At 45.2% G+C, this 25240-nt stretch overlaps 1 protein-coding gene across 2 annotated transcripts; it reads left to right on the top strand.

The window, feature by feature from the left end:
- The first annotated feature begins 599 nt into the window (after nucleotides 1-599).
- On the top strand, nucleotides 600-16857 carry CALM1 (calmodulin 1). Of its 2 annotated transcripts, XM_083738741.1 has the most exons (6): nucleotides 600-839; nucleotides 4872-4902; nucleotides 8564-8707; nucleotides 12522-12628; nucleotides 14918-15053; nucleotides 15503-16857. In XM_083738741.1, exons 1-6 carry the CDS (start codon nucleotides 837-839, stop codon nucleotides 15529-15531), a joined length of 450 nt encoding a protein of 149 aa, XP_083594867.1. In that variant the 5' UTR covers nucleotides 600-836; the 3' UTR covers nucleotides 15532-16857. The 2 variants fall into 2 exon arrangements, with proteins under 2 accessions (XP_083594867.1, XP_083594868.1); XM_083738742.1 differs by lacking the exon at nucleotides 4872-4902 and having other exon boundaries at nucleotides 697-839.
- Nucleotides 16858-25240: the final 8383 nt, after the last annotated feature.

Raw genomic sequence — 25240 nt, 5'->3', positions numbered from 1 at the left:
AAAGGTGCACAGTACAACCCGAGGTCTGCCAAGTTCATTTTGGCACCTTAACTTAAAGGAAACAAAATTCCCGCAGGCTCCTCTCCTCCTCCCTGGGAGCAAAACTCCAGAAACAATAAGTGAACTAGGCAACCATTTGCTTCCTCTTCTTGCCCTCCCCCCACCCCCAAAGCAGTCGCCTCAAGATCTCTCCTCCTCGCTCTCCCTAACAGTAGGGCCGGCCCCAAACGCATCCTCGCCAGGCCCCTTTTCGCTCTTGTTTTTATTGCCAGGCTTCCGCACCTCGGGGCTTCCGAGGGAAGCAGCAGACACACTGCCTGCCCTTCTCCCTGCCTGCTGCGGAACAGCTCGGCCTCTCGGACCAAAGCAGGAACACGGAAGCCGCCTAAGCCGCGAGCAGCATCTGCTGCAACCCCTGGCAGGCGCTCCGAAGCCAATGCGCCGGCTGCTGCTGCTGCTGCTGCCGCCCGCCGTTTCCTTGGAGGGAGATGGAGCGCGCGCCCAGCGACCCCTCTCCTCCTCCTCGCCGCCTGCCAGCTGGGCTGGCGGCTGGGAGGGAGCGGGGGAGGGGCCGGGGCGGGTGTGGGGAGGGGAGGGGAGGGGGGCAGGGCTGCCTGCTGCAGTCACTCTGCTGCCACATGCCCCAGTCCCGGGAGGGAGAGGGAAAAAGAAGGCGCTGCTCCGGCGGAGGGATACAGCGCGCCGTATAAAAAGCGCGCCGCGCAGCCTCACACCTACAGCATTTTTGGCGAAGCGAGGAGGCAGCGAGAGCTGAGAGCAGCCGCCCGCCTTCGGCACCTTCGCCCGTGCACAGACAAGCGCCATCACCAGCCGCAATGGTAGGTAGCTTTGGACCTGCGAGGAGAGGCGCTGATCTAGGCAATCGATACTTTCCGGGTTGCTTTGGAGCTGGCCTGGAGCACGCGCGAGCTGGCTTCCTTTCGCAGTTTTGCAAAAATGGACGAAGAGCATCTGGATCGGCTTGGGCGCGATGGAGCTGGCCGGCTTGCTTTTTCTTTCTTTCTTCCTTTCCCCCTTTTACTTTCTCGGAAGTTGGTGTTGCGGCGGGATCCTCTTGGCTGCTGCTGGCGGGAGCCTAACCGGAGCCCGGCTTCTTCTCACCCTGCCGCTCCCGTGCATTGGCTAGCTTCGGCGGCTGCGCCGGGGACTCGGTCAGGCCCGCGTCCCGGAGCTCGGCTGGCGAGCTTGTGTGACTGATCTTCGCGTTGGAGAAGGGCGGGGGGCGGGCGGGCTGCGGCGCAGCTGGATCGCCGACCCTCTTTGGGCACAGCTGGCCAGGATCGGTGGTCTCTCTCGCCTGCCTTCCCCCACCCCATTCACGGCTGCCTGCGCTGCGGGGTCTTCTCGGATGTCCTGTGGGGGGTGGAGAGGGAGCCCTGACTTGCGCTTTCGCTCCCGACCCTTGATCCTTCTTGCCCAACCCAAATCTTCACCCTCCAACTCAGCCACCCACGCGCCCTCTTCCCAGCTCCGGGGCTCGCTTCCCCTCCGCAGCAAAAGGAAGGGAGGGAAATAAAAACCCGGGGCTGCGGCCGGTTCCTGTCTTTCAGAGAAGCCGCTTGCCCGGAACTGGCGCGCTCTGCTTTGCCCTGATGCATGATGAATGCAAGCCGGGTTCCTCGCAGTTCGCGCCTCCGGAGGCTGGGTGGGGATGCTGGAGAGGCCACCGATCGCGCGGTTTGGAAAGGCTCGGAGAAGCAGCCGGGGCAGGGACGCTGCTGCCTGCAAAGCGAGACCGGCTTGGCTTCGTTTATTTTCTTTCTGCTTTGCATGCGCTCCGGGGCAGATGGCGGAGCGGGCGGCAGCGTGCGCGGGAGGCGCGCCCTGCTGCCGCTGCCCCCGCCGACACCCCACTCCACGAGTGAGGGAGTGTTTGCGCCCGCGCCTTGCCCGTGGGCAGAAGGTTCCCACGGTGGGGCCTCCGCCTCTCCCGAGGATGGAGGCGGTTGCCTGCGCCTTGCCTGGGGCGCGAGTCTCTCTTCCACCCCCACCCCCAGCCTCCATCCCCGCACGGGAAAAGGGCTGTTTATGTTTATAGCTTGCTTGTAGTTAGTTGGATGGGTCCCAGAAGAGTCGATGCAGGGCTCCTTCTTTGCAGCTGAGGATGGATCGGGGAGCTGAGCTGAGAAGGGGTCGAAGCTGTCACCCGCGTGGAAAATCGCAAGGGGGAGAGTGGGGAATACTGTACAGATTCCGGCGCGGTCTGACTTCCTGGGGACACAAGACCACTTACTGCAGACCAGGGACACCAAAACACTTGCCTTAGAAAAAGAAAAGGCGCCCCTCGGTTGGACTCGGCAGCCCCTCTAGCGCGCCCTCTCTCCCGGTTCCTTTTCTGCCTGTGCTAATGAGTGAAATGACGACTTTTTATTTTCCCTCCCAGGGTCTATGCCAAGTGCATTAGGCAAGGGTGTGATCTTCAGTGCATGGCATAGCTGTGGCTGCAGATGGGGGCAAGGCTCCCTACCTTAACACAAATATAAAAATCCGAAGATTTCGGAATATATGAGGCTATTGCAGACAGAGATCACCCCTTTCCCCTTGGTGGGTGGGGGAAATTGGAAAAATTTCCAGGCTTGCTAGAAGGAGCTGGCAGTTCAGAAGGAAGATGGAAACAATCCTGGTTCCCCCACCAGCTGCACTGCGCAGGGGGAAACATCTGCAGTTATTGCGCTGTTTCTCCTTCTCCCCCACCCCTTTCCCCAAGCCCCTCAAATGCAGCAGTGCTTAAAAAGCCTTGGATGATGGCAGCATTACATCATTTCTCCACCTCTTCTTCCTCTCCGGTCTCCACCCTGACCCCAAGAGGCAGCAAGAGTAGCGGGTGAAAAGCTGGGGTGGTTTTAATAGGGACTCTATTAATCAGTTTCCTGTAAGCCTCAAGGAAGACACTGAAATGCAATTGCTACCTCAGGAGGATTCGGATAAGGTTTAGGTGGGCGTGAGACGGAAGGGGCATGATCTGCGTACAGGAAAGTGTGTTAGAAGCAAAATTGGCAAGATGGGGGTGCCACGAAAAGGATGGGTCACCGATGGACTCCTGTTAGTGTCAAACAGATTTATTGCTTGTGCAGTAGCTGTTTAAGAGGAAGCCTTTATTCCTCTTTTGCACCATGGAAGCGGACTACTTTCTTTGCCATTTTTTGTTTTGTTTTTCTGTGCAACTTGATTTAACCCCATCCAATGCTGACATGAGGGTCGTCCCCCCCCCCCCCCCCGAAGAGCATTTATTAGGTTGTGACCTTTTTCATTCAGTCTTTGGCCCTCTCTTTCTTTCTTTCCACGGCAAGACACCAGATATTTGCTGCAATATTGTGACGTCTTGGGGTGTGGGTGTGTGCTCTGGGTGGAAATCTCTGCTTTGGTTTCCTGGAGCGGAAAGGATAAGATTTTGCATGGCCAGATATGAATATGGGCCACACATGGTGGATCTCCTGCTCCCCCTTCATCCTGTTTAGGAAGGGTGACATCACCAGAACCGACAGTCCCCCCCCCCCTTTTTCCTCCTTAATTACTTGGATGGGTGGGGTGGCTGCTTCTAGACAATATTGGCTATCTGGCCATAGCCACGGCACTCTGTGTTTTGTGCCTGCCAAAAAATGTTGGCAAACTGGGATGCTGCATAATGTAGCAACTTGCAAGTACAAAACCTAGATTATTATCCTTCACATGTCAGGGAGAGTGTTTCCTACACTCTTGCTTCTGTTGATTTGCATCATTTTCCCCCACTATTAGGTGTGGCCCTGTTTCCTGTTCTGCATTGCTCTGATATGTTATGTAAATCACTATGTCAACTTGCCTCACTGGAGGGAAATCCAGTGCTGGAGTTCTGGGTGGAGATAGGACAGGGTTTCACTTTTAGGTGCCAGCAGCAAATGCTGTGAGTTTTTTGTTTCTTGATTATTATTTTTTAAAGAAAGAATAGAAAAGCCTGCTTTGGGATGACCTTAATTCAATGGCAAGCCACTGCATTGGCAAATCGGTGGTTGCCAACAAAGGCTTGCAAACCGCAGCTGTGTTTTTGACGCATATCTTCAAAGCCCCCACCTGCAGCAGCCATTTAGCTGTGTCTGTCTGAACTGTCTTGGTGGGGATTGACCCTGGCAAGAGACCTATGTGAGGTGGAGGAAGCGGGTTTTCAAGACTACAGGAAGGCAAATTTATTTCTTGGGGGCCCAAGTTAAGCTTTTCTTTCCCTCTTTTGCCAGAGTTCAGTACATAATTTGCACATCCCATTGAAATTGACAGAGACTTCGTAGTTATTCTAAATGCTGCTTGGGTTGTGCTCTGTACTCTTCAGCACACTGACCTGCTAAAACGCAATCCTGTGTTTGCCTTAAGTAGTGATATCTGAGTATGCAGCTGCCTTAAAATTAAGACTTTATGCAAAAACGGAAAACAAGCTTTTAAATTAGTCCTGAATATGTCTGACTGTGGTCAGTTTTTGGAAGGAGCACCTGAAGAATTAAGCATTGCTAGATGGCCCACATCATGCATTGCATCAGGCTAAGACTAGCGGCCTCTTGGCTGTAATGAAACCATGATACGAAATTAATCTGGGTAGGATCTGTTCCTTGATCACTGATGTAGCAGGTCTTACTTCCCTGTCTTGGCAAGCTACCATTCTGGCTGGGCACCCTGTGCACACTCCTGCTGTGCTGCCTCAATCCTGTTTGTTCTCCCTTTAGCAGACAGAGCGATGATTTGTTGCCAATCGCTTCTGGATGTGCCAAACGTTAACATAACATTATGCCATCTTGCCTCTGAATTGCAATTGCATCTTGTGGTTTTGACTGACATAGCTACAGGTAAAAACAATGTTCTGAAATACTTTTCTATTCTTTACGTAGGCCGATCAGCTGACCGAAGAACAGATTGCTGGTAAGTATCCTAAATGGAGGGAGATGGTTTCTGTTGGCCTAGCAACCTATTCTGAATACAAAAATATTGCAGAACATTCTTGGTGGCTGCTATCGCTTGGCTGTTTCTCAGGATGGTACATTCCTATCTGAGTAGGTTGATTTTTTGTTGTGTTGTGTGTTTTTTTTTAAAAAAAATGGGCAGGAAAATGTTCCCCACTTTGTACTATGTTTCTTGAACATAATATATCACTTTATTACTGTTGTCATTTAAACATACTGGTTGATCATATTCCTTGTCCTCTTCTTGTGCATGATACAATTATATCTGGATCAAGAAAAATGGTTGCAGCCAATGTTAGTTCTACACAAGAGTAAACCCTTTGATGTGAATAACTTTGGTCCATTAGTGTCAGCGGGTTTACTCTGAGTAGAGTTTACTTGGATACAACCCAAGGAGAGAAATAGATGGATTTGTTTGACTCTTTCTGTAAATGTGCTGTAACGAAAATAACAAAATAATCACTTACTTGAAGATAAAATGCCCAGGAGCTGGCAGTTACTCTTGCCAGTTGGTAGTCATGAAATAGGTACTAATTTGAAAGTTCAGATAGGTAGAAGCTACACAAAGCAAGCACAAAATCACTCAAAGTGCATAAGGATCACTCAGTGGAGTACAGGAGACTGGCTTTCCCCAGATCTAATTTGCCAGTTCTTGAGCCCACAGTAATAAATACAGCACAGTGTGAGAGCCAGTGTGGTGTAGTGGTTAAGAGCGGCAGTCACATAATCTGGGGAACCGGGTTCGTGTCTCCGCTCCTCCACATGCAGCTGCTGGGTGACCTTGGGCCAGTCACACTTCTGTGAAGTCTCTCAGCCCCACTCACCTCACAGAGTGTTTGTTGTGGGGGAGGAAGGGAAAGGAGGTTGTTAGCCGCTTTGAGACTCCTGAAGGGGAGTGAAAGGCGGGATATCAAATCCAAACTCTTCTTCTTCTTCACATGATGTTGGCTGCATTTGGGCAATCCTCAGACCATGGACTGGAGAACTGCAAATTCCCTTCTCCTCCCACATGGAACTTAATTCCAGGCTTAATTAAACCATAGTTTCTGCTCCGTTTGTGCAGGACCAGGACTAGAGGAAGGCTATTTCATAGTCTTGTGGGCAGTTGCACTGACTACAGCGGCCTTGGTCAACCTGCCACCCTCCCGACATTTCGGACTACAATTCCCATCAGCCCCAACCAGCATAGCTGTTGGTTGGCAGAGGCTGAGCTAGACCAAGTGTGGGCTGTCTTCTTCTTTTCCTCCCCTCTAATCCATTTTCCATCCCTATGCATTTTATTCTTGTCAGCCCCACAAGCTGATGTAGCATGGTGGCTAGAAGACTGAGCTATGATATGAATTTGGATGTCTTTAGGTCAACCCTCACCTCTGCCATGACTTGAAACATTGTTGGATGACGACGCTGACGCTGTTAGGCTGAGATTGCTAGAACCTCTATGCATATTCAGGATCTTTTAAACAGTTATATAGGAAACTGTTTAATATAAAATCAGATAATTAGTCACTTTAGCCTAGTGCTCTGAACAGTAGTGGCTCTCTTTCAGATTTGGGGATTGGCGTCTTTCTCAGCCCTGCTTTGAGATTCCAAGGATCTAGAGTGGATCCTTTTTGTATGCAGAGCATGTGCTCTGCCAATGGGCTTTGGCACTTCTCTAAAAGACCTGATGATGAACTGTTACTAAAGAACATAAGCACCTTGCTGGACCAAGTCGAGAGTCCATCCTGTCCAGAACTTTTTGCAAGAACCCCAGCAACAAAAATTGGCCAGTGGTTCACTAGTAGACCACCATATAACGTCTGCTCACCCCTGGACTAAAACATGGTAGTTCATGCGGTCGGAACCCAAGCATTGTTGGTTTGATGATGTGTGTTTTGTGAGACAGATGCTTATTAACATATACTTAATAGTTCCTCCAGCTTGGTACAGTTTGCTCCAAGTAATGTAGTATAGTGGCTGAACTCAGAAGCCTGCTATGAGTCTACTTCGGTATACCTCTCCAGCCCTGCTGCGCAATCCCCTGCCCTGCATCGTACAGAGATTAGAAACCCATTTGGCTGGGTTGTTCTAAGGATTGTGTTGTACTGAGTACTATGAAAACATTGTTTAAATGTTAAGTATTGTTGTTTAATATCAGTGGTGCAAAGGCCTTTACATAATCATGTCTACCATATCTTGAGTTCAACCCCTGGTCTTAATCAAAGACAACATTAGTTTTTTAAAAAAGAAAGAAAGATGATTTTTGTTTTGTTTGAAGACTTAAGAGCTCAGTGTTAATTGACAGCATGTCTCACCATAAAGACAATTCCTGTTCATCAGTTACAGAAAACTGGACTTACTGACTTGAACATTTTGGTTTGGGACGTGAGAGACTTTTTGGGTTCAAATCTCCATTTGGCCATGATTGCTTATAAGGTTCTCTGCTGTCTTTCAACCTGACAGGCTTTGGGTTTGAGGTGGGTGTTGTGAAATTACTTTTAACGCACACTCTCTGTGCTGCATTGTATGCTGAAGAATTAGGCTGGCTGGTTAAAGAAATAAATTGTGGTTAATGTGCTGCAGTTCATAACAATGGGGAGCTTGTATTATTTGAACAACTGACATGAACTAGGGGAGGAAAAAAAGATGTTAACCCGAGAGACATTGACTCTGAACAGAGGTTGCTAATGGTTACAGAAGGAGTTTGGCATAACCGTGCCCTGGTTACCACATAACACTAGGCTATGGCTTGTAGTCAGTTTGAATGTGTGAGCCCAGCCAAGCAGACTAACCACGATCTGCTGTCAGCCAACAAATGACAGTGGTTTGTTGTTGTCTTACAAACTATAGCTTGTTTTTAAGTTTTGGTTTGGACCCAGCAGCTTTGTTTGACCCTGTTTTTTGGCTGCCCCACCTCAGATCCTTACCAACCTACAAAGGGATGAGACATGAGCTGCTGAAAAACAAACCAAACCTTAGAGAAACATCTATGAAGCCACTTCAGTTGAATAAACTTTGATTAAAACAAACCACGGGTTAGTGTTATGTGCAAACACTGCCATTGGAAATTTACTCTTCTGCCTAGCAGTCTGTAATGCCATAACTGTTTTTTTCACACCTGTATCCCACCTTCCCCAAGTTACTCAGAACATGGGAGTTAGTTGCACAGCACCCATATAACATAGGTCAGGCTGAGAGATGGAGATTGGTCCAAGTAAGCTTCATGGCTGAGTGGGGTTTTTGAAACCCCAGTCTGGTGCCCTCCTTTTTTTGGACTACCATCATCATTGGCCATGCTGTCTGATTGGAATTGTATTGCAAAACCTCTGGAGGCTGCCATGTTGGGACAGGCTACAACCCACGTTGGCTCTCATTTACTCCCAACAACAAACAGCATCCCTAGGACAAGCAAATTGATACTTCCAAGTAAGGTATTAAAACAGTTTTATGCAGTGTTGGTGTCCAGTATGTAGGTCTGTATATTCTCAATCAGATTTGCATATGTAAATTATCAACAAGGTGGAACGTGGTCTTAATTTGTCTGTGGGGATCATTGCTTGAACCAAACAGTTTACAGCTGATAATGCCCTTCATGTCAGTCACGGTGCTAAATTGCGACGGGTCTTTTTTCTGTCCTCCAGAGTTCAAGGAAGCCTTCTCTCTATTTGACAAAGATGGTGATGGCACCATCACAACAAAAGAACTTGGGACAGTCATGAGGTCGCTGGGTCAAAACCCAACAGAAGCAGAGCTACAAGACATGATCAATGAGGTAGATGCTGATGGTAAGCATTTTGAAGAGGTGAACATTGCTGCATGAACATAGCGCCTCAATTTTGGAAATGCTTAGTTGCAGAAATCCTATGAAACACTGGCTTTCTTGTTCAAAATGCTTTTAAGCTCCTGATAAGTACAGCCATGACTTAATAAATGGTTATTCGTACATAAATCATGGTGGTATTTTAGGTGAACAGGTATATGGATATATATATATGTCCACTGGGAATTTCTCTCTTTTTAGGTTGGCTCAAAGCAAAATATAGTGGTACCATTACTTTTCTTGGTACTGTCCAGATCAGGTGACATATTAGTACTCCTCTATTCTTCTTTGCTCAGACCTCATCCAGAATTCTGCGTCTAGTTCTTGGTCCTGCAGTTTAAGAAGGATATATATTAAATATAATTTACCTGGAGGAGAGTGACAAAGTTGGTGAGTTTCCTGGAGAGGAAGTTTTGGTTGGCTACTGTGAGAATAGGATGCTGAACTAAATGGGCTATTGGCCTGATCCATCAGGATAAGAAGGTCTGTGAGGAAAGGTGGAATGAGTTGAATGAGTTGAATTTGTTTAGTCCAAAGCAGGGGGGGTGGGGGGGTTAACCTGTGCTTCTCCATATGTTGCTTGACTCCAATTCGGAGTTGCAGTCCAGCCAAAATTGGGAGGGCCAAAGGTCTAGAGCAGGCACGTCCCTGGCTGGTTTTCTATGGTCTCTATGGCAGTTTATTTATTGGGGGTCAAATCCTTTAAAAAGAAGCTCAACAACTTTGGGGTAAATTTGTTAAAAAAGCTCAACAACTTTGGCTCTCACACATGTTCGCTTCATCAAATCTGGCCCTCTTTTGAATAAAGTTTGGGCACCCCTCATCTACAGTAAAGGAAGAAATGAATTATGAAACAAATTTGTTTCTTTCTGAACCCGTGAATTCAGATGGCAAGAATAACTTCCCAATGTTATTATTTAATTTCTATACCACTTAATATATTAAGAATATCTCTTAAGTGGTGTACAAAAAACTGAAGCAATAACAGAAAATTTAAAACAAAATATTACAAAAGCATGCAGTTTCATATAAAATGTTACATTAATATAAAGTTACTAATATATATAAATCAACTCATTCTCCTTCTGACATACCTTCCCTCTCAGCCTTCGAATTCTCACCCAAGGCCCAAACAAACTCTCAGCTCACCCACAAAAGTCTCACAATGAGAAGAGTTCCTAGAAACAGCAGGCATCATCCTGGTCTTTCACTCTAGATTTGCATTTTATGGGCAGGCCCAAGGTGGATGGTACTTCCTCAGGCTGCCCACAGCTATGTCCCATTCAGCTGCACTCTTCACGCTCAGTTCAGGTGCAGCAGGTTTGTTCAGTTTCCCAAGGGGTCCAAATAATGGGAAAAGAGCCCCCTTCCTCTCAGCTCTTTCTTCAGCCTGTGTTCTCTACATCCAACGGGATGAGTTGATTGACAGTGGGGCAGGCTCTCCTTTGCTAATAGTTTTTTAAGCAGAGGCTGGATGACTACCTATGAGGAATGCTGTAGACCTTTGATGTCCCTTCCAATGCTTATGATTTGAAGAGCCATCCAGCTTCCTGGCACCTACTCTATGATCATCTAGTCTCAGCCTCCTAAAAAGAAACGCCTGGAAGGAGGGGAACCAAAAATATACGGTATATGAGAAATTCCTCCTGAACAAGTCCATGTTGAAACCACATGGGTGTTGTGCAAGAACTTAGTGACTAAGATCCCAGATGGTATCACAGAGGCTAATTGGAGGTGATCCCAGATGCCTTATTATGTGCTAATGCTTCGTATGTTCTTAATCACGGGTCCCCAACCTTCCTGGGCCAGTGGCCCGCCTGTTAATGCGCACCACAAATACCCATTTCACAGGAGAAAAACTGGCTGCATTCAGAACCTCATTGCAATACAGTTATACCCCTCCTCCAAACAAATAAAACAGCGGCAAAAAGCAGGCAGTTCCTCCCCTGCTACTTCCAACTAATAAAACAAAAATGCTGGAGGGGTATCACAGAATTCTAGAGTTGGGAGGGACCACGAGGATCATCTAGTCCAACCCTCAGCAGTGCAGGAATATTTCACTCAACATGGGGCTCAAACCCATGACCCTGAGATGAGTCTCATGCTCTTAACAACTGAGCTATCACTCAGGATATCCCTTGTGGGTAGCAGTGGAGGTGTCTGAGGGTGACATGATGCCCAAGAGTATATGTTAGCAACTCCAGTTCCAAGTATTATATCTATTATGTATATTGTGAATATATATATATATATATATATAATATAAACATTCTGCTGGTGTTACACATACTGTATTTTAAAGTTTATTTTTAAAGAGGTTTTTTGTCCTGCTATCGACACCATAAACAGATTATCCATTCCTAACATTTGACTAACACATCTTATCCCCAGTGAGATTCAACAACAACCATTATTTAAGAAATGGTTGAGTTGGCATCAATTCTACTAAAAAGAGTAGAGCTTAATTTGAGGGAATTTCTTAGGATTTTGTGGGCCTGTTCAGCAAATTGCTGTTGAAAGCATGGAGCATGTTAAGTTCAGGTGCTAAGCGAAATGGTCACAGTATTGCCCCTTTCTAAGGTCAACCAAAGAACATGTACCTATTTCTGGGGGTTGGCAATAGAATTGTTGCCCGCTTCTGTGTTCTGTTGAACATCATGAGAGCCTGCTTGGTGAGGCCATTGGCCCATCTAGTCCTGCATTCTCTTCTCACTGTTGCCAACCAGATGCCTGTGGGAAACCTGGAAGCAGGACCTGAATGCAAGATTTTAATAGTAGAGATGGAAGCTATCGCTTCTGACTCTAAAACCTATTGGAGCTTATAGGAGTGCCCCTAGTGGGCAGGAGGTGACAGCGCTAAAGAGTTTATTTGTTGGCATTGTATTCTCCAAACAATAGCTCAATTCAAAATGCATTGTAACACCTCTTAAACAATCTTAAAGAGTCCTTTTGGAGATGCCCAGCTTCTTACATGTCTAGTTCAATACCTGGTCTTTCAACGGACACGGTAAGCTGTAAAGCCCTCACAGCACTTCTAAGTAGTGTCTGTATATTAAATACACCAGCTACCAACTTGACCCGCAGTAGTGATACAGTGAGAAGAATTAAGAGTAGCTCCAAGTTTGCTGGAGTTTCAGGTTGTAATGGCAGTCCAGAGAAGAATCCTCTTGGATGGTGAACCAACTGCAAAGGATGCTAAATCAAGTTAGGCTGGTCTCATTCACATATATTAACAGAACAACCATGCTTTTAGGACAGGGATGTGGAGCCTCAGGACCAGGGGCTGAGTGCAGTTCTCTAGACCTTTTTGTCTGTCCCTCAAGTCTCTCCCTAGTCACACCCCTTCTCTGCAGGCCACACCCTCTTTGCACCCTCCTTGAGTGCTTTTGCCTAGTTAGAATGGGTCCTTGGACTCTGATAATTCTGCTTGCTTTCCTGGATGAAAGATAGAGAGGGCTGTGTGTGTGTGTGACAACAGGCCTTTGGTACAGAGGTAAAATGAACATCCATTCCTCTGCCCACTTTTGCTTCTGGCCTTACCCTCGTCTGGTCCATGGCTCACTGGAAGACCGCGCAATAAGGAATGTTGTGTTCAGGCTGAAAAAATGTTCCCCACCCCTGTTCCTGGTAAACAAGTTGAGATTTGTTAACTTTGAAAGCAAACTCTGTTGTCATAAAAGGAAAAGGAGCGTGTTTGCCATTTTTTAATAAAGTTTTTTAAAAATAAGTTTTGCTATAATTTATTCTCTTCTCACCACCACCCCATTTTTATTTTAAAGGCAATGGCACTATTGACTTCCCCGAGTTCTTGACCATGATGGCCCGAAAAATGAAGGACACAGACAGCGAGGAAGAAATTCGTGAGGCATTCAGAGTCTTTGACAAGGTATATTTTGGAGGCATTAACTGGGTGTTTGGGATGTCTGAGTTGTTGGTTTGGTTACAGCAAAAATAAGGAGTTTTCTCAGTTGCTGAATGGAGTTAAAAAATACACACAGAGAGAGAGAGAGACAGAGAGAGAGACCCTCATAAGGTTCAGTATACATCAATGGCTTTGTATGTAGAAGGCCATAATCAAATTTCTACTGGGCCACTTACTTGGTGTAATTTACCAAGCCAGCTTTTTTGGGGAACGATAAAATGACTGTGTACCAAACTCATTACAGATAAGGGCAACTGCAAGGGCAAAAGGCATTCTGGAGAGCTTGAAGGAGGACATCTTCACACAACCATTTTGAGATGGGCATCTACCAAAATATAGAACGTGACGAATGTCAGACAACCAGGGTTGGTTGATGTTTCATGAGTACATGCTCTGTGGCAAATTGTTCGGTTTGTTGCTCTGTAATGTGTGAAATGACTCTTCCCCTTAGACTCAGCTGAATTCTAAGTAAGGGAGGAGGAAAGCTTGTTGTGTCAGTATTTATCCCATTGAATGAGGTTACTTTGAGAGGGGGTAATTTCCCCATGGATGCCCCGTGGAGGGTTGTGGCTATGTAAACAACTGAGGCCTGGTCTCCCTGGCCTAAATTTGAACATCTGGTCCCCACTGCATGTAGTGCCTCTCCTGGAGCAAATTCCCCTGTATCAATGTGTTAAAGGCTCCTCCCAAACCATGATCTCACGTCTGAAATGGGCCAATGACTTAACAATGCAAATTTGCCCTGATTTTTTAGTAATTTTTTTTTAAAAAACCAACACTCTGGACTTCTTTGTATTGTTGGTATACCAGATATCATCAATTGCTGGGTTCTGGCTTAAATAAAATGTCCTGCTAAATAGAGGGCAAAGATCTGAGGAACTACATGATTAGCGCCATATATACCCAGCAGGACTTCTGGATCATGTTTTTTTTTAATAGCAGTTTACCATGCTGCATGAATCCTGTTTTAAAAACAAGTTCAGGGGATTTCAAAAGTGGTTAGTGATGGCATTGGCTTGTGGCTGACATTCAAAAAGAAAAATATTAAGTCTTTGTGAACATCCTGAAGCTGATTGTGTGAGCCAAATTGGGATGTGACCCCAATACTTTCAGGGTTATTTGCTTCCATGATCTTATTCTGTCACACTCTTGATTTGTTCCCTGTGAATGGGAGTTGTGGGGAATATTTCACTGCTCCCAGCTTTTACTAGTTATTGGACTTGCCTGTAGTTTGGAGTGGGGAGTGGGAACCTCCCACCAAATGAAGCAAAACAATAATCCCAGCAGCTTCCCTTGCATCAAAGAGTTTTGTTAAATGATTATTCAAGGGCTTTCTTGACATTTCTTAAGTGGTTCCATACTAGAGATAGCTCTATAAGGCAGGCATAGAGGTTGTGGACAGAATCATTGATGTTAAATCTTGTTTCCTAAAGAACTGTTCCATCAAGGTAACAAAAATAAGCGGCTTGAGGACTGCAGCCTGTTGAGTCAGACTTCAGTTGCTTAGTTCCTTGGATGAAAAGTGGGATAGGAATGTAGTAGGAGTAGGAGTAATAATTAATCATAATCACCATTTACCTCTTCTCAGGCTATCATTTTAGAAAGTAGAATTGCATTGCTCTTAGATAGTTGTGCAACCTTAAGTGGGCAAACCTTACTTAGGAATAAGGGCAATCAAGTGGAACTTGCATGCACAAGCCATGCACAAGCCATCAAATTCTTGCCCTAAAGCATAGGCAGGTCAGGCTGTATGTCCATCCCACCTACGATATAGGTTCTGGGCTGGCTTGAGAAGTTCAGAGTGGGTGACAACCTCTAAAGGTAAAGGTAAAGGTACCCCTGCCCGTACGGGCCAGTCTTGCCAGACTCTGGGGTTGTGCGCCCATCTCACTCAAGAGGCCAGGGGCCAGCGCTGTCCGGAGACACTTCCGGGTCACGTGGCCAGCGTGACAAAGCTGCATCTGGCGAGCCAGAGCCGCACACGGAAACGCCGTTTACCTTCCCGCTGGTAAGCGGTCCCTATTTATCTACTTGCACCCGGAGGTGCTTTCGAACTGCTAGGTTGGCAGGCGCTGGGACCGAGCAGCGGGAGCGCACCCCGCCGCAGGGATTCGAACCGCCGACCTTTCGATCGGCAAGTCCTAGGCGCTGAGGCTTTAACCCACAGCGCCACCTGCGTCCCGTGACAACCTCTACTGGGTTTTTAAAAAAATATTTACTGTAATCTCAATCCCTTGTCACTTGTCTTTCCAGGATGGCAATGGTTACATCAGTGCGGCAGAACTACGTCATGTTATGACAAACTTAGGAGAGAAGCTAACGGATGAAGAAGTAGACGAAATGATCAGAGAAGCAGATATTGATGGAGATGGACAAGTCAACTATGAAGGTGAGGTGTGGTTTCCTCTGTAGCTATTTATTAGCATTGTGCAGGCCTAAGGAGCACAAGGCCTTCCAGATGTTGTGGGATGTCAACTCTTGTCTACCTTAGCCAGCATGGCAAGTTGGAGGGGAGGGAAGTTGTGGACAAGCAATAGCTGGAGGACCAGTGATTCCCCATCGATGCCCTAGAACAGTGTTTCTCAAACCTGGGTCTCCAGATCATTTTGGACTACAATTCCCATCATCCCTGACCACTGGTCCCGCTAGCTAAGGATGATGGGAGTTGTAGTCCAGCAACAGCTAGAGACCCAGATTTGGGAAACCCTGCCCTACTAGGAGCTGTAGGTTGCTACTTTCCTTGCTTGTCCCATAATTTCAGTGTTTGCCAAAAGCTATTTATAGTACTTGCTTTCAAAATGCATTAAAAAGTAGTGGGATTTCTTTTGTCTCTTTCAGAATTCGTACAGATGATGACTGCAAAATGAAGAGACTTCCTTTCACCTTTTTTTTCCTCTAGAAGAATCAAATTGAATCTTTTACTTACCTCTTGCAAAAAAAATAATAATGTTCATTTATTCATTCTGTTTCTGTATAGCAAAACTGAATGTCAAAATACCTTCTGTCCACAAACTGCATGTAATGGTTGGTGGTCCTGTTCCCAAAAAAGATCGAGTTAAACTTATCAGTTTTTTCCAATATAAATAATTGTACTACCTTTTAAAAATAAGAAAGCACTTAGTGAACTCCTCAAAGTTCCATTTGCTAATGACTATTACACTGTTTGGGCTGGCCAGTTTTTCATGCATGCAGCTTGACAATTGAGCACAGTCAGACGTTTGTATTAAAACAGTTTTAAAAAAAAAGAGAGGAAAAAAAACACCAAATCTTAAAAAAATAAATTAAAAAAATCATCCACTCTTTTGTCCAAAAGTGGATTCTAGCTCAATTTGCAGTTATAAAATTGTCATAGCTGGTTTATTTTCAAATTGGTCTATACCTCAGGATGGTATGCAGCAAAAATAGTTGAAGGATGCAAAATGTTTAGAAGGAATCCCCCCCCCCAAAGGTGGAAAAGATTATCCTGGATGTAGAAGCAGTGTCCCTCCCCCCCCACCCCCAAATGCAGCGGAGGTTATGGGTGGCATGTCTGTGTTAACATTGGTTTTAATATTGTCTGCATTGCACTATTGTGAAACGGGTGTTGGGCTGTTACCGTTCACAAAACTTTTATTTTTTATTTAAAAAACAGAGAACCTCCATCAAGGGGCGGGAGCATTTTTTTGGACACACAAATCTCTCTCTCTCTTTTTCTCTCTTTCTCTTTCTCTCTTTCTCTCTTTCTCTCTTTTGCATTTTTAAAAAACCTTCCGTAATGAGACTTGGAGCTGGCGGGGTAGCCTGTGGACTTCAGCACAACTATCAACATCGCTGTTCAAGATATGACAGTTATGTCCATTCCAAGTTGTAAATGCTAGTCTTTTTTTCCAATAAAAGACCATTAACTTAAAGGTGGTGTTACATGCTTCGTAAAAGCCGAAACTATATATCTATATACGTACATATATATATATATAAATAAATAAATACATAAATATATATATATACAATTTGAGAGACGAAACCAAAAAATTTAAATAAAGAAGGCAGTAGGAAGGGGAAATAAATGTGTTCTGTGAATGACTTGCTGCTAAATTATAATGCACATGTATGCAATAACTTAACCCGTTTAACGTTTCTTCAAGATGGCAAGAACTGACCTCTTGTAACCCAAGACCTTTGCTATAAATAAATGAACTTGTGCTTGCCTTTCATATTTATGACAATCTTAATTCAGTGGCTCACAAAACTGGCTTGATTCTAACTCAGCGTTCTGTAGTCTGCAGGGAAATGGCACTGTTTTTTCTCCTGTCGTCTGTGTTTAGCTGGAATGCTGGGCTATATATATATATATATATATATATATATATATATATATATATATAGAAAGGGGCACTTTTGAGGGTGTCCCCCCTCCACACACAAAAATAAAAATAAAATGAAAAATTACTAACCACTCATCCTGTTGGGAGATGCATGGAAGCAAGTTATCAAGCATGATTAAGAATTTGGGTGAGGGTGGAAATGGGGAACAGGCAGAACAGCTTTCAACATGGGAGTCCAACAAATGTGCTAGGAGCAATTTTTAAATACAAATTTCCTTACATGCAGTATTGTTTCAAGAGAGAGATCCAAATTACACACTGAAGGACCTCAAACAAAAAAGAAGCTGAACTCTGGGGCTGCCAGGATTTCTTCCTCATTTTATTTATTTATTTATTACGTTTACCCCTTTTCTCCAAGGAGCTAAAAGTGGTGTACGTGGTTCTCCCTTTCCCCATTTTCTCTTCACAACAACCCCGTGAGGTAGGTTAGGCTAAATGAATGATTGGCCTCACCCTGCTAACATCACTCCCAAGTGGGGATTTGAACCCTGGTCTCCCAGGCCCCTAGTCTGACATCGTAACCACTATGCCACACAGTCTTGTCTTCTACTTCTAATCCTGGGAAGGCAGAAAGAGATGGAGAACTGAAACCCCGAGCACTGCATGTCCCGTTCAGCTACTGCTACTTTTTAAAGCTTGTTTCTGCAGAACCTGAGAGTTGGGTTCAATAGCAATACTGGCAATACCAGTAGCAAGGAAAAAAACACACACTAGAATATGTATAGCATAAAACATCTGTTCTCCTGCATTATCTAGGCTACGCTTATGCAGAAGATGTGTGTGTACTGGGGGAGATAGGGGACGTTGTGAGTCAAGAGTGTGAAGGACAGGGAAGGTTCTCTAGATGATGCTTCTCACTAGAAGAAGCCAGCATCTTCGCATCAAATCCTCAATGGGGAACTATTCTACACAATCGTCTCTGGTTCCTGCAGCTCTGTAGAATCCTAGTTCCTAAAGACCAGGAATCAAAAGAGACATGAAGAACCAGGTGAATGCTTCCTTGTCTCAACAAGACCTCAGGTCTCCCCAGCTGTTGTTGGGACTCATGAGCTCTGACCAGTGCTCAGGGATTATGAAAGTTGTGGTCTCAACAATATCTGGAGAGCCACAGGTCCTCCACCGCTGCTTTATAGCAACTCCTAATTGAAGCCACTATTGCTGTCCCAGATAACTGGCTTACTCACAGCTGCTCAGTGGATTTGGTCTTAGGACCTCTTGGTTTCGGGTCTGCAGCAGCATTTAAGGGATCTGCAGCCCATATTGGTGGTTAGACAGACAATACGGTAAATGTGTTGTATTTCCAAATAGGCATGCACTTTAGGAAGCAGCAGATCATGGCTTACTAGGCTGCATGCCTTTGCTTATTGCGCACAGCCGGCATGCCAAACAAACACTCCCAGGCAGCAAGCTGTGGCGTAGCAAGTTCTGCCAGTTCTCTGCTGCAATATAATAGCGTGCTGTAGCTAAAGCTTCTGCATGGCTGTATGTTTTTTGTCCTGCTTCTGTCCTTCAAGGGGATGCTTCTGAAAAGGTTTAAAGACTTTGCCAATGCTGTGGGCAGAATTAAATGGCGGTCTCTCCCTTTGAGGTACACAGAGCATTGAAAGTATTTGGAGCATTCCATTCCAGGAGGAACAGAAAAACAAGATTGGTGTTAGTGAAGATAGCTACAGCCCCTTCTCATAACACGCCTTTGTGGTGGCATCAGTTGCCCCTGCAGGTGAGGTGATGGGTGAAAATGCACTCCTGTATCTCAGAGCAGCTGCTACTCCAAACAATGACTCCTTTGCAATCATCAAGTACTGTAAATGTTACTGATGCATACTGATCACAAATGATAGGGATTCCAGTCTGGCAATCGCTCGATCTTTTTAAGCATCAGACCATGCAGAAATTGATATTAAGCAGAACAAGAACTGCAACAAGAAAGACATGGTTTTCTGTCCTTAAACAACAGGCAACATGCTCAGTCCTCATTAGGCCATTTGGGGAGAGGTTTTGGTTTTGCTTTTCTCCTTGGGAGTTATTTTCCAGTTTATTTATTTATTTATAAATCTACAGACTCGGGGTTCCCCCAAGGCTGCTGATACCTCCCTATTCTGTGTGAGTAGGTCTGTTTTGGCTGCATAAGCAACAGCGCTCACAACCATGAACATCAGAAATGGAAGGAATGGTTCTATGGGAAATATAAAAAGGATTAGCCAAGATGCAAAGCCAGACTGGTTCAGTCTAACAATGCTTATTATATTTATAATCTTCACAGACACCACTTGATTATTATTAAATTTATAATGTAATGGGTCTGAGATGACTGATTCACCCAGGCCTCTTAACAAGAGCAGTCCTGTTTAGCTTCCTCAGCAGAACTGCATTATCCACCATCAGATCATGCTGGAAATCATAGAAACACAGGTGCAAGGGACCTCAAAAGTCATCTAGCCCAACCCCTGCTGAGGCAGGAAATTAACTATTCCACAGCATCCCTGATAAGCAGCTGCCCAGTAATGAAGGATATTCCATCTACCTTCCAAAGCAGTCTGTTGCATTGTAGAACATGTTTGGTTGAAATCGCTTTGTTGGGAAGAAGCTACAAGACTGACTGACCGATAATCATCTGGGATTGCTGCAGGTGCAAACAGGTAAGGCTGATAAGAGGCTGCAAGCTCCCACACGACTTAAAAACCTCAGGGGAAAGGCTGGAGGGAGACCAGAGGCTGCCTCTTGCAGTAAGACGGATGGACTTACCTACTGGTTGTTATGAGCAGGGTGACTGTGGTGCTGTATGCTCTGGAAGTAAGCAAGGGCCAACTGCCCTAAACTGTGAAGGACCTGGGGCTTGACCTTGAGTGGAAAGAGCTACAGTTGTTAGTGCCAACCTGTTTTTGTAAGTTGCTTTGGTACACTTTTGAGAGGAAAGCAACTAAATAATAATAATAAACACTAACTCATGCACAAGTGTGTGTTAGTGGAAGATGTCTCATAGCTCAGAAACACAGCCTATACAGGGATTGCGAGGTGGAGAGAGGATTAATTATGAAACATGGTAAATAAGGCAAATACAAAGATTTTTGTCCTAACAGACCTTTGCCTGCTACCTGGCTGCTTTAGAATGGCATTAAGCGTCTCCAGTGCTGTTTTCAATAGGGCTGCTCATTTATTTGCTTTTTAAAAATATTTATTGCATGTGTTCTAGCTGTATCTGCTTTAATTAATGTGGTGTGCCGCCTTGGGTCCTGCACTGGGAGAAGAGGCAGGATATAAATAAAATAAGATGCAGGGCAAAAGAGCTTGCGAAAACAGACTGAAGAGCAAATTGTTGTAGCTCAGTGGTGGAGCATTTGCTTGGAGTGTAGAATGTTCCAGGTGCAATTTCCTTGCAGGTGAGGCTGGGAATGTCCCTTCTCTGAAATCCTGGATAACAACTGCCAGTCGTAGACTAGGTTAGGCTAGATGGGTCCATGGTTGCACATTCTATAAGGCAGCTTCCTATGTTCCTACCTTTTTTTTGGGGGGGGGTGTCATCTTTCTAATGGAATGCTTATCTGCTCCGTCAAAAACAATCCTTTCGTGACCAAAGAGGTTCCCTTCCTCTGCTCCTTTCACTGGAACAGCAACACTTTGTATCCAAGCTGTAATATGGAAAATATATTCATGAGGTAGAGATTTTTGAATACATCTTGGTTCATAACAATACGGGGATCAGGAAGGAATCTGTTGATTTTACTCAGTTTATTAATCCGGAGGAGTATTTTCATACCTGAGCCTTAAATAGGGGTTTGTGTTTCCCACCGCTGTAGTGGAAATCTGCCAGCCTTGCTGGCTTGAGTGAATTTTTTATTTTAAGTGGTTCCGGCTTCTGCTTTCTATCCTGCTGTAGCGACACTCACACATGCACACAGATAGATTCACAGAGCTCCTACTTGCTTGAGCCACACTGATTTATTGCATTGCGGTACACTGGTACCTTGGTTTACTAACTTAATCCGTTCCGGAAGTCTGTTCTTAAACCAAAGCGTGCTTTCCCATAGCAGCGGGGGATTCAATTTACAAATGGAACACACTCAACAGGAAGCGGAACATGTTCTGCTTCCAAGGCAAAGTTCACAAACCAAAACACCTACTTCCAGGTTTGCAGTGTTCTTAATCCAAGTTGTTCATAAACTAAGCTGTTCTTAAACCAAGGTACCACTGTACAATCCTATGCAATGCATTTGGTTCAATGGGACTTCGTTGCAGGTTAAGTCGGTACAGGATTGCAGCCTCAACATATAAACATTGCACGTGCAATGAAGTAGGACAGCTTTAACTGTTTCCAGCACACACTTCGAAAGAGCCGGTTTCAAAACAAAAGACACTTGCTCCCCTTCTGACAGCAACAGAGCAGCTGCCATCAAGGATTGGCTGCATCTATGCTACAGTGATTTAGATCTGAGAATATTTGAGCAAAACGTGTATTTTCAAAAGTCCCTTTGAAGAGAAATACTGGGTAAGGCAACAAGAAACTTCAGCAGATGTCTGTGGAAAGTATGAATCATGAATCTCCCAAGGGTATCACAAGCAACTCCCGTGGGATGTATCACACTGAGGCCACTTTGATATTGTCTCTTCATGTAGCGCAAGGATGACGAAGTTGTGGCCCTCCAGATGTTGCTATAACTTTTGAATAAATGTGTGTATGTGTTATTTTTAAGAATCAGGGAATTGTGGGGGGGGGGGGGCTTTCTCCTAGGTTAAATACCTCATCGCCATGACAGCAACTGCTGAACTGGTTTCTTCCTGCATGACCAAACAACTCTACACCCGTGAAAACATGACAAAAATGCTCTTGAGTCCGACAAAGGCTGGTCGGAAGGGAAAATCACGTCATGTACTCATTAAATACTGCCTCCCATAAGCAAGGCAACAATCCGCGGAGAAGCTCAACGAGGTATTTGCATAGCAACATGCTGGTGAGTATGGGGAAGAGCAGCTTTCACTAGGCAAACAACTCCTTGCCTGCCAGATCCCGGTCCACACAAGAGCACCTGGCCAAGTGATGCAGAGAGAAACATTTGGACACTTGGATCCCAAATACTGGGATGGTTGAAGAAAGAGGCAGACTTGGACGTTTGCAAATGCCTCCCTCTAAGGCAGAATCAAGCATGATAGGCAAGAACTCCCTCCCTCCCTCCCTCTTTGGAACTGTTGTGCTTAGTGAACCAGATGGGAATTTTGCAGCATCAGCTTCTCTCTAGGGGTTTATAACATCACATGCTGCCTTGCTTCTTTTACCTTGGCGAATTAGCGTGAGCTCAGAGAGCTCCTGCAATATGGCAATTCCAGCTTAGTTCACGCTGGCCAGAATGACACCAGAGAGGCCTCTAATTTAGGGCATAATTAAGTGGTAAAGCGGGTACATGACCAAAAAATAAGAGAGGCCATTGGTTGAGCATGTATGCTTTTCCAGGTTCAGTCTCCAGCATCTGCAGGTAGGACTGGGAAATATCCCTGCAAGAAACTGTGGAGAGCTGCTGGCAGTGTAGACAATACTGAACTAGATGGATCATTGGAAGTTGTGTTCCCAAGGTGGCTATTACCGTATTTTTCGCTCTATAGGACGCACCGGACCACAGGAAGCACCTAGTTTTTAGAGGGGGAAATCAAGGAAAAAAAAATATTCCCCTTAGTTTTTAAGAGGGAAAAAGTGCATCCTATGGAGCGAAAAATACGTAGTTCTGTGATTACCTCCAATATCAGAGATAGTCAACGAAGGGCAGTATACAAATAGCTTGGTTGCTAGAGCATGAGACTCTTAATCTCATGGTTGTGGGCTCCAGGCATGCCTTGGGCAAAAGATTCCTGCATTGCAGGGGGTTGGACTAGGTCAAGGGTCAGCAAACTTTTTCAGCAGGGGGCTGGTCCACCATCCCTCAGACCATGTGTTGGGCCAGACTATATTTTGTTGGCAGGAAAATGAACGAATTCCTATGCCCCACAAATAACCCAGAGATGCATTTTAAATAAAAGCACACATTCTACTCATGTAAAAACATACTGATTCCCAGACCGTCTGTGGGCCGGATTGAGAAAGTGATTGGGCTGCATCCATCCCCCGGGCCTTAGGTTGCTTATCCCTGAACTAGATCAGTGTTTCCCAAATTTGGGTCTCCTGTTGTTTTAGGACTACAGTTCCCATCATCCCTGACCACTGGTCCCATCCAACTCTATAATTCTATGATCCTGAGTGGAAGGGTGCTGTTGTTCTCAGCCAGAGAGCCAGTGTGGTGTAGTGGTTAAGAGCGGTGGACTTGTAATCTGGTGAATCGGGTTCGCGTCTCCGCTCCTCCACATGCAGCTGCTGGGTGACCTTGGGCTAGTCACACTTCTTTGAAGTCTCTCAGCCCCACTCATCTCACAGAGTGTTTGTTGTGGGGGAGGAAGGGAAAGGAGAATGTTAGCCGCTTTGAGACTCCTTTGGGCAGTGATGAAGGGGGATATCAAATCCAAACTCCTCCTCTTCTCATGTGGGCTTCCTGTAGACATCTGACTGGCCATTGTGAGAAGTGGGTGAAGGACTGGATGGGTCTTTAGTCTCATCCACCAGGGTTCTTCTTATGGTTATTATGTCCTGTTTGCCTATTCAGAGAAGGACCCTGTCTCTGCAGGTGAGGGGGAAAAGGAAAAGGCCTGCTCCCTTCCTGGGAAGCACCATCACTTAGCTGTTGCTATGGCAACATACCTCACTTTTTGAGATGCTGGTGAGACCACTTAGCTCACCAGCTAAGGCCATTAACTTAGCAAAGTAACTAGACTGAGTGGTTCATCAGATTTCCTCTGGCAGATGCCAGCCTCATAGCCACAGGAGCCACAGGATCACAAGTTTGGAAGGAACCCATGTACATCATCTAGACTGACCCCCAAACCTATAGCAGTATTTATGTATTTATATGATTTATGTTATAAACCACAGGGCTAGTTTACAGCAACTTCAAATAAAATAAAAAACAATGGCATAAAACCAGAAAATCCTTAAAAGCAACAAAACAAAATTTCATAACAAGTCACTAGCAGCAGCACTTGTCTAGCTGGGTCTCTCTTTTGGGAGCCTCCTGGGGCTACAGTGACTGTGGCTAGTTTGTCTGGGGCTTCCTTCTCAGAAGGAAGACACCTGAGGCATTTCAAGGGAGGAAACTGCAAGGCATCACCAGATTCCACCAAAATCAAAATCAGAAACGAACTTGGCAGCTTCTCCTCAGGGCGAAACATCAAAGGAATTCTGACAGAAGGCAAAAGACTTCAGATAGCTTAGCAACGTTTTTGTGGCTGGGTGTTGTTTTGTTTCTTTTGCCACAGCTAGCTGAGACTTGGGTTGGCCACTGGGCAGATCAAGATAATATTGCTGCAATCTGGACAAATCTGGACAACAGACAGCCTGGAAAAGACACAAATCTGATTGTCAGAACTGGCCCTAATTAGATATCTTTTCTCCACTTTCTCCTGTACTGATATAACAACTTCTGTCTGTCTGGGTGTGTGTGTGTGTGTGTGTGTGTGTGTGCAGTGAGGAAATGAGGGCTATGTTAATTAGAGTTTCAAAAGGAAGGAAATCTAAAAATCCTTATGACAGAATAGAAAGCCATCCACAAAGCTTGGAAGCAGCATATCAAGTTACAAGCATCACATCCTTGGAACAAACTGTCATTGATGGCAAGGCAGTGTTACCTAGCAACTACTGAGTGCGGATTAACCTTATGTGGGTACATGCATTTGACTTAGCTGGCTCTGGGAAATGTAGCATTGGGCACAACTGTGTTTCCAGCATGTAGACTAACCTCTTCAAAACCAGCTTTTCACTGTGGAGTAGGGAACAATGGTCATTTGCAAGGGGAAAGTATGAGCACTATGCTGAATGGGACCGTCACCCAATTAAAGAAGTCTTAGAGTGTAATCCTCTGCATGCTCACTCAGAATTAAAGCCCTGATATGTTACATGAGGCTTACTCCCAAGTAAGTGTTCATGGGATTGTACCTTTAGGCCCCACTCCTATACCCCCACTTTCCTAGGAGTAAGCCCCACTAACTCACTGAGACGTGCATCAGAGTAGGCATGAATAGGACTGCATTGTTTTTAAATGAGTTGTATGAGTTTTAATAGATTTTTCTGTTGTTTAGACCTAGGAAAAAGCAATACAGTGGTACCTCTGGTACTTAATTCGTTCCGGAGGTCCGTTCT

This window comes from Podarcis gaigeae (assembly GCF_964106915.1).
Source record: "Podarcis gaigeae genome assembly, chromosome: 1".
NCBI classification, from domain to species: Eukaryota; Metazoa; Chordata; class Lepidosauria; order Squamata; family Lacertidae; genus Podarcis; species Podarcis gaigeae.
This window is presented reverse-complemented; position numbering and strand designations above follow the sequence as displayed.